At 35.4% G+C, this 10,277-nt stretch overlaps 1 protein-coding gene across 1 annotated transcript in view; it reads left to right on the top strand.

The window, feature by feature from the left end:
* LOC110032353 overlaps positions 1-9,574 on the top strand; it is a 15,620-nt gene extending 6,046 nt beyond the window's left edge. Inside the window, exons 3-4 of the mRNA XM_020735951.1 lie at positions 8,896-8,964; positions 9,539-9,574. Coding sequence (XP_020591610.1) covers positions 8,896-8,964; positions 9,539-9,574 — 105 coding nt within the window. The remainder of the gene's footprint in view (positions 1-8,895; positions 8,965-9,538) is intronic.
* Positions 9,575-10,277: the final 703 nt, after the last annotated feature.

Below are 10,277 nucleotides of genomic sequence, written 5' to 3'. Positions count from 1 at the left end.
TTCTTGTAAGAGGAAAGCATGAGCATTAATTAAATGCTGCAATTATCTTGTTTCACCAACTCATCTTAAGGATTTAACATTATTTGAATCCCTAACATCAAATGTTGTGTTGCCTACCATCATTTGAATCCCTAACTATTTTTTCCATTGCTATGGGGCTTGTAGTTTTGCTATAATCATTCCATAGTATAAACAAGATTCTTGTACAATAAAGATACCCCTATAGTTGCAATTGCTTTGGATAACCCCATACGTGGTTATATTGTCTTCATTTTTCATTTCTAATCATACGTGGTCAACCAATTTAACAAGCCTGTCTTCCCTCTCTTATTGTTTTTAACTAAATATCTCCTTTTCATGGAGGTTCAAGCAAAGAACAAGATGGGACTTTTTGCAATGCATTGTAAAAGGAAGAAGTGGAAAATAGGGGGAAGCAAAATAAAATATTCAATATCCCCTATTTATTTTTAATTTTATATTTTTACTCTACTATGAGCAATCATTAATTGTGGTGAGAAAGGCCTTCAATTGTCTCTCCCAATTGAATGGGCCTAGTTTACCATCATTCATCAGGGAGGAATTTTGCTAACCATGGAGAGATCCGGTGATATAGATGTGGATTGGTGTTGCACTCCTAACATAAGAGGTTCTTGATGTCTGAGATAATCTCCTTCAAATTATCTTCATATTATTGTGATTATCACGATGGTAAAAGGACCATTATGTGTGGGCCCATCCACCCAAGTTGGAGGGCTGCACTAATTCCTTATTGAGGGCTTGGTTTAGCACCCAGGGTATTGAATGAAGAAGTTCCTCTTTCCACATGGTGGCAACATCCGCTTGACTAATATTTGGTCAGACCTATTGTTGATGAGGAGTTAAGATTATCCTTCCAAATTTTTTGTGTAAGAGATGGTTATCTCCTTGTTTGAAATATCGTATCTTTGATGTTTTAGTATTCATACCCTTTGGGAGGGGAACACTATGATTTCCCATTCCCTTCTCCAACAACCAATAAAGAAGAAAAAAAGGAAAATACATGGTAATGCGGTAGGGGTGTTGTGACCAAAAGTTGCTGGCATGAGGATAATATGTTGCTTGTGGTGTAATGATGTTGTATCCATATTGCAAGGGCGTTGCATGCTGCAGGATTGTGGTATATAATTCTGCTCAAGTTTAGTAGCTTTGTATATTGTTATAGTTATGGCGCTAACTTACAGGATGATGCCTATTATCCTTTATTCATTGAAAGTTTCTAAATCTCTTTATTGTGTTCTTGTAAGAGGAAAGCATGAGCATTAATTGAATGCTGCAATTATCTTGTTTCACCAACTCATCTTAAGGATTTAACATTATTTGAATCCCTAACATCAAATGTTGTGTTGCCTACCATCATTTGAATCCCTAACTATTTTTTCCATTGCTATGGGGCTTGTAGTTTTGCTATAATCATTCCATAGTATAAACAAGATTCTTGTACAATAAAGATACCCCTATAGTTGCATTTACTTTACAGGCGTTTTTTGATAAAACAGCATTAAAATTTGATTAAGTATAAAATAGAAGTAATAGTTTTCCAATGAGCAAATAACACAAAATTTAACTTATAATTTTCATTTCTCATCCATTTCATATAAAACAAAATGATTGCTAAAATTCTTAGATCAATTATTGCTACATGGAAGCAATAACGAGTCATGTAGTTTGTTGATTAATATATCATATAAACAACATTGTTTTTATGTTCCCTTGTTGACAAATATGAAATTTTGATTGTTTTTTTTTTCTTTTTTTTTTCAAACCATTCATAGTCACTTAATACTAAGAATTCAAATCTTAAAATTTCTGTTGTGAATGATAGTATCATTCCCTTCAAATGCACTACTAATTACAACCCATATCTAATATCTTATAACCATTGATTAACCACAACATTTTATTAATGGGCTCAAAATCTTCAAATCCTTGGTCACACACACACCATACCAAAATATAGTCCTAAAAATGATCCACTTAAATTTATTTTCCTTATAAACAACATGGATTTGTTCCAATTTTTGGAGACAAACTCATGTCTTAAGAATTTATTTGCTCACGTACATTTGCAGAAGTGAAAAAAATAGAAAAATGAGCGATACCCAACCTTATCAATTTTGCACTAATTTATTTTCTCACCATAGTAAAAGTAAGCCACACACGCAATCACACACGCCGTGTGTGTGTGGTACCTAGCATATATTCATTCTCTTCTCTATGAGTAGTTGATCCATAAGAACTAAAGCTATATGTCATCAAGTTAAACTGATGCATACTTTTAGTTGCCCTAAGTTTTCATTATAAAGGTGCATGAATAACAAAAAGAGCTATTGTTCACGTAACTTGATGACATATTTTCAAAATTTATGTCTAACAAAACATAGTATAAAAATTATTAGCTTTCATAAATAAGGAATTCATACATTAGACATGGACTAGAAGGCTGAGAAATGTTGAGCATCTGCTCATGAGAAATGGACGAGAAGGAATTCATAAATTAGAAGTGTGTCAGCATCTGCTCATGTAGATGAAAAGCTAGTGAAGGCTGACCACTGCATCTATTTTAGTGTGGTGGAGAAGCCACAGAGAGATAAAGGTTGAGCTTTGTTGTTGTGATGTTTACATGTGGAGGAGAAATTGTACGCTAGAAAGAGAGGTCAGCACTATTGCTGCGACGTTTTTGTGTAGCGGAGAAACCATCCCATAGATGGAGATGAGAAGGTCAAACATGTTCTTCTGCTGCTCACTTTGCTATCGTTAAGCCATCTATTATGATTTTGCACCCCTTTTATTCTATGTATTAAGCCAGCCATTCAACTAAATGCGTGAGCCAAACCTAAAACCTTTGGTTGCCAGCTTGAAAACGAACTGTGAAGAAATACCGAGTGCTTTTGCGGTGTTTCCGCTGTAGAGTGGCGCGCAGCATGCATTATACCTTCTCCACATGCATGATAAGGCTGTGAAATGTGACTCTTCCACATCTCATCACTTTGCCTTTCAAGCAGCATTTTAACAACATTGGTTTGAATTCAAATAAGATAGATAAGATCTTTAGCAAAGTTTGAAAATTTTGCTTTTAACAATGCTGTTCTACACTTATGTTTCTATTTTTACCATATTTTTGAATTTGTTATATATTTTCATTTCAATAAATCATAGAATCATCAAATGTCATAAGTTTTATTTTAAAACTTTCATGATTTAATTAATTTAGAGGACTTAAAAAAAATTATATTTGTTAGAACTTATTAGTGTTTATTTCTTTTCTTTTCGGACCTTTTCTAATTTATGTATTTCCTAGTTTATAACTTTCCTTTTATCTCTAGGTAGTTATTAGGAATTAATTTAATCCTAGAGATTTGAATGTTATGTCTTTCCTATTTTGTAACTCTTGTATCTTGTATTTATACCCCTTGTGATGACAATAAAATCATCATGCTAAATTTCAACATGTCATCAAAGACAAGGGATCTTATCCTAGCCACCAGGATTTTTCTCCAACCGCCAGAATTGTCACCTGCTGGCGTATAGCTACAGGTCCTCCCCTTCTCTAGCTGTCGGACACCGTTTCCTGCTGCTGGAAATCTTTTCTGCAGGTCTTCCCAAGCCATGTTTCTTACCAAGAATCATAGGAAGAATCGCAAGATCTTTTGTACCTACTGGAATCCCTTTCTTGCAACCTGACCAGCATCTTGCCTGAGCAGACCTCTTTTTTTTGGGCTAGAATTTCTTCCATGAAGTCCTAATTCGTTGTTTGTTGTAGCTTGCTAGGAATCCTCTCAATCCATGTATCGGCATCCCAACCTTTCATTTGGCTCAATCAGAGCCATGGCTAATTCCTCCACCACCGAGCTTCCTCCTGATACGGTCCTTGAATCTACCTTAGGATCGACACCTACCTCAATCCCTCTTCAGACCAGAGGACCTGAAAACCATATGAATTTCCTAATTATCACCAATAAACTTAACGACTCAAATTTCCTCCAATGGTTTCAAGCTGTGTCATTATTTGTCAAAGGTCAATGTAAGTTGAACCATCTCACAAGCATGATTCATGAATCTCTGAAAACTGACCCAATATATACAAGATGGGAAGTGGAGAAATCCATGGTCATTTCATGGTTGATTAATTCCATCATCCCATGGAGACCTCGATTGGCAGTCATACCAATTTCTTCCTTCTGTGCTCTCTGGATTGCTGTTCTCGACACCTACTATGACGTAAGTAATTATGGAGAACTCTATGAGGTTTGTAAGAAGATCCGCGATGCGAAACAATGATTGAAGACGGTGACCCAATAATATAATGACTTATTTGCATTATGGATAAAATGTGATTTCTACTAATACTACACTTAATACTCTTTTCTAGATTTTTTTCTCTTCCAAATAATTTTAGAAAAGGATCGTGTGTTCTAATTCTTGGCAGGCCGGAACAAGCTCGATGAAGTTCGCGGCCATATACTTGGATGCGATCCCCTTCAACTAGGGCAGCATTCACCAAGATTCCCCGCGAAGAAAGCTAAAGACTTGTCATTATCGATAACTGCACCCCGTTAGTCGAGCTTTAAGCCTTGGTCTTCAATAGTACTCCACACTCCGCCATTCTGTGGCGAGCCACTTACGCCACGTGATTTTTGTCACAAACTCGTAACAAGTGTTGAAAGCTCCACATTAAACCAACAAATAAGTCTTTGACCAAATCTTCCATTGCTAAAAGGTTTAGCTTCAAACTTAAAATCCGCAACAGTTCAACCGTCCTCTACTCGGACCATCCCCAAATGAGGAGACTCAATCAAGAGTTTAGATGGAACACTTGATTAAACTGCTTGGGTCAACTCAGCTCTCTTATGGCCAATCAACCTCTTATGTCTGCTAAGATTACATCTCTAAGGCACTCGCTAGATTTGCTTCTTTTAGCCCATAGATTATTGATTCAAGTGCCACAGATCACATGACCGGAGGTTCTCATTCGCCTCCGAGCTAGATATGATTAAAATTACTAATAGCTCGTGTAATTCCTTTGCGGGTAAAAGGTCAGTTATACCTACAACCGGGCTGACTTTGGAACCCATGTTACATTTTCCTTTACTTAAGTGCAACCTATTGTGGGTCAGTAAGTTAACTTAAGATCTGGATTGCGTTGCTCTTTTTTTCCCTGATGTTTGTGTCTTTCAGGATCTTCGTTTGGGGAGGATGATTAAAACTACTAAGCGGATAACCAGGCTCTATATTTTTCAAGAAAATGATAGAGGTAACAACAACACTATGCAGGTTGTCTCCCATCCATTACAGAAGCTGCTTTGGCTGACTTGTCCTGGAATGCTGCTGTCATGGACTAGATGAATGCTTTTGGACGCAACCATACTTGGGATTTGGTCGATCTTTTCCGAGGGAAAAAAACAGTGGGGTGTCGGTGGATCTTCAACACCGAGTTTAACTCCTATGGTTCTTTTGAATGCAACAAGGCGTGGTTGGTCGCCAATGGATATTTTCAAATTTATGGAATGTACAATGAAGGGATATTTGCACCGATTGCCAAACTCAATACCATTTATGCCTTATTATTAGTAGCCGTGAATCTGGATTGACCCTTACTTCAGCTAGACGTCAAGTATGCTTTCCTTTATAGTGATCTTGTTGAGGAGGTTTATTTGTCTCTTCTCCCAGCATTTGACTCGATTTCTTCCCATGGACAAGTGTGTCAATTGAGAAAGTTCTTTTATGGGCTGAAGCAATCCCCGCGGGCCTGTTTTGGCAAGTTTTCGTTGGTGGTAGTGGGCCATAGGTTCTCTCAGGTCTAATCTGATTATACCCTATTTTTTCGGTATTTATCCAGTGGTCGTATTGCCATCCTCATCATTTATATATCTATGTCGAAGACATTACACTCATAGGTAATGACCTGCTAGCCTTAGAGTCACTAAAATGCATCCTCGCCACATCTTTTGAATTGAAAGACTTGGGGTCTTTCCGGTATTTCTTAGAAATGGAAGTAGCTTGGTACGCTTGGGCCATTTTGCCTGTCCCAATGCAAATATGTGTTGGATCTATTGACCGAGACCAACCTTCTCCTTTTCAAATTGGTTGCTATCCCAATGGACCCAAATGAAAACTTATTGCATGTTCCCAATCCGTTCTAGTGAAAAAATCCTACTACTAACACCTAAACTCATCTATCTCACTTTTACTCGCCCAGACATTTTTCACGTTGTGGGTTTTTTCGTCAGTTATGCATGACCACTACGAACACCATCTCAATGCAATTCATCGGATCCATCACTATTTAATAGGAGCACAAGGCCCAGGTTGTTATTCACTCCTCACAACTCCCGCTCTGTTGTGGTTTATACAGATGCTGATTAGGCTGGATCTGTCCATGATAGACTATCTACCTCAGGTTATTGCTCCTTCGTATAAGGGAGTCTTATCACTTGGAAAAGTAAAAAAACAATCACTAGTTGCTTGTAGTAGTGCTGAAGTCGAGGTTCACTCTATGGCTTTGGGGTTGTGTGAAGCCATCTGGTTGCGCATTATTCTCACTGAGTTACGTATGTCAGTTACTGCTCTTTTGCAGCTATTTTGTGACTATAAAACCACCATTAGCATTGCTTATATTCCGGTCCAACATGATCGTACCAAGCATGTGGAGATTGAGTGTCACTTTATCAATGATAAACTTGATTAAGGGGAGATCTGTGTTTCGTTTGTTATCTGCTGGATAATTGGTTGATATTCTCACAAAGAATATTTACCGCTCGTTGTTTGATGACTTTAAGTCCAAGTTGACATGATTGACATATATACTTTAACTTGATGGGGAGTGTTCAAAGTTATCAGTGTCTGTTTCTTTCATTTCCATATATTTTCTATTTTATGTATTTCCTTGTTCATGTATTTCGTAGTTTATGTAGTTCCTTATTTATGTATTTCTTAGTTTATGATTTTCCTTTTATCTCTAGGTAGTTATTAGGAATTAATTTAATCCTAAAAATTTGGATGTTATGTCTTTTCTATTTTATAACTCTTTTATCATGTATTTATACCCCTTTTGATATCAATAAAATCATCCTGCTAAATTCCAACAATATTCAACAAGTTAGTAGATGTTCTAATTATGAGTGTATAGCATGTTATTGTAATGACAATAAATTTTTATTGGTTAACCTATCAATTTTACTTACAAGTTCTATGTTTTGTTGCAGTGATGAATAATGTTAAATGCATTACTATATTATTTTTTAAATGTTTTTGGTCTGTTTAATTAAAGGTAATATTAAAAAAAGTTTAGGACTGGAAAAATTGATGTTAATTTGATTTTCTTTTTTCTTGTTTAAGTAATTTTTTGACCTATATAAAGTTTACAATTTAATTGATGGTAGATCTTAGTGTATGATTTCATGGATTAAGAGGTTTAAAAAAGAAAAGGAGTGGCAAAAGTGATTGAATTTAGGCTGGTTTCTCCAAAACTAAATAAAGTATATCTGGAGAGGGTGGAAGTAGCATAACCAACATGAAACACATGGAATGACCATTTTCAGATGGGACAATTTTGATACCGAGCCTAAATGGCTGTTTTTAATCGGTTTTGTAGACTTCTAAAACGTTGATCTTAGTGTTCCATCTCATTTTTCTTATTGTAGTTTTTCTCCTCTTTCTTCTCATTAGTTATCCCCTCTAAAATTCTGCAGTTTTTTTCCCCCCCTTAAGCTTTAGTTATGTTTATTTCTATACTCAGAATTAGTTTGAATTCCATTAATTAAATCTTTTGGTTATTTTTAGTGTGAAGATGCCTTATTTTGGCAATCAATTTATTCTTTTTCTGAATCCTGTTTTCTATTGTAGTTGAGTCAAGAAAAGTTTCAATGGGATCGAGACAATTAGACTTCATAAAATCTTTCCAAATCAGCATTCAGTCTATTCTCACTGCAGTGTCCAAGGAGGTGATGATAGATTCATTTGCTTGGAAAGTCTTAACTTTGTTTTTGATTTCTCCCCTGCAAATTGAAAATTTTCATCTTGCATGGAGTTAGTTTATTTTTTGGAGTATTTACATACGTAGCACCCAAATCTTATGCATTCACTTATCTCACACCCTAACGTTTATTTTTACACCCAAAGCACTCTTCCTTATGCATGAAAATGTGGAAGTAGTGTAATCCAACTTTTGATATATAGGGAAGGATGCATAGGTTGTAAAAATTAAAGTTTGGGCGTGAGATAAGTAAATGCATAAGAATCGGGTGCTGCATATGTAAATTTTCCTTATTTTTTTATAATTGGCACAATTTGCTTGAAATGCACCCTTGCTTTACTTATGAAAAATATTTCAATCTACAATATGTTTTTTGTGGGAAAAACAAATTAGCATTTTCTACCGTGCAACTCCACCCCACAATATCTGCATAGCCTTTAAGAATGCACTTACGGAGCTGTTTTTAAAACACTTTGAGATAATGAAGTCAATAAAATTACCAAAGCAAAGCCCCAAACAGAAAATATCATTTGATATCAGCAAATCAGACATTCTATTTCTTGGCTGTTGTCATGAGAAAAATTTTCAATAATCCTTAAGATCTTTTCTGGATTGTTTTCTACTCATCCCTATAAAATTGGAAAATGTTGAAATTCTGAACATTCTAAATATCTTCCACATCTAGTTTACTCCACTGCCAAATTCAGAGAGAACTTAAACACCCATGGTTACAACTGTTGTTTTAATTTTCATGTTTGTTTTTACTTATGGTATTATTTATTTTTGAATCCTTCAACTATCTACTTGCAACATTTGAATTATCTGTTGTCAGGCTGCAAAATAATGATAAGAATGATATTAATAGTATTTCTGATTTTCAACAGGATATGTATGCGGAATTTTCAATGTTTTCTAAGGCTGAGAAGGAGAGTTTGTATCACTTGCTCGTTCAGGTGAATAATTTTTTTCGTGCATGTAATTTGTGTTGCACGATTGGGCAGTCATAATCGATTTTGACATAAAATCATTGGAAGATTTACATATACCACTTAATTCTTATGCATTGTGTAACACGTAAACTTCAATTTCTACATGCATACCACCTTACCTATGCTTGAAAAGATGTATTTCTCTTTTTAAAGGTTAAAATAGTGGTATTTTTTGATGTGATCTAAAAGATTTGGGTGGTATAAATGTAACAAAATTAAAGCTTAGGTTTTAGATATATAAACACATTGGAATTCAGTGGTATGTATGTAGAGTTCAGAACCCTTATGAATTCACCTTTAGTTCGTAAGAATACTATGCAAGCCTGTTCTTCAACCAATAACTACAAAACCTCAGCATAGTCTTTTGCAGTGAAAACCTTCTTATATTCTATTAGTCAGTATTGGACAGGCTTGATTCTATTTTAGGTATGTCAACACACATTATGTGCTTACTTATGCTGATTCATATTGTTGTTTCCCTGAAAATCTTATGAGTTTCTAATCGCATATTTTCTTGTTAATTTATCTTAATTTTCAGGTTTCCAAAGCTTTGCATCAAAATATAGCGGTATGAAGCATCAGCTTTATATTCTTATAAATCATCTTCTTCAATTTTTTCTCTGTTTAAAAGGATACCTATCAACATTTTTTTATTTTATTTTTTTGTTGTAAACATTATGGTTTAGAATGTTGGGGTGGAAAAAGTGTATCGATCAATTCACAACTAAATCACTGAAGAAAAACACATTAATTTGAGAGTTTCAAAATAAAAACTGAACAGAAGCTCACAACACAAGAATTCTAGAAAAATACACAAGATTTAATATGAAAAAATATGGGAACAAGAAAAAACCATGGAGCCATACCACTAAAAATTTAACTATGAAATGAGGAGAAATATATATAGTAAATCACACTAAGAGTTCCTCTCTACAATCCTAGAACTCATGAACATTCCTCCTCTCGCCATCACACAAGAGCAAACCGTAGAAATCCAATACAGAAGTCGCTGCTCTGTTTCGTTCTGTCTTGCTCTTGTTACACACACTACCGAGAGATTCCTTCCTCATATAGAAGTCAAGGACTTAAATCATGATCGAAAGAGAAATCACTTCAAGCACTGGAGCACCACTCTTGGGAGCTGCCTTTCCACACACTTTGTTGAGAGTCGTTCTTCTATGCACTAAATCGCCCGTTATGAGCATTGAGGTTTTGGTGCCTTTGTTTCCGAACAGGAAACGAATATACCACGACGCAACTGCACCCCTTTTTGGCGT

The sequence above is a fragment of the Phalaenopsis equestris genome, unplaced genomic scaffold, assembly GCF_001263595.1.
Source record: "Phalaenopsis equestris unplaced genomic scaffold, ASM126359v1 Scaffold000930, whole genome shotgun sequence".
Lineage (NCBI taxonomy): Eukaryota > Viridiplantae > Streptophyta > Magnoliopsida > Asparagales > Orchidaceae > Phalaenopsis > Phalaenopsis equestris.
The sequence above is the reverse complement of the archived record's forward strand: the minus strand, read 5'-3'. Positions and strand labels throughout refer to the sequence as shown.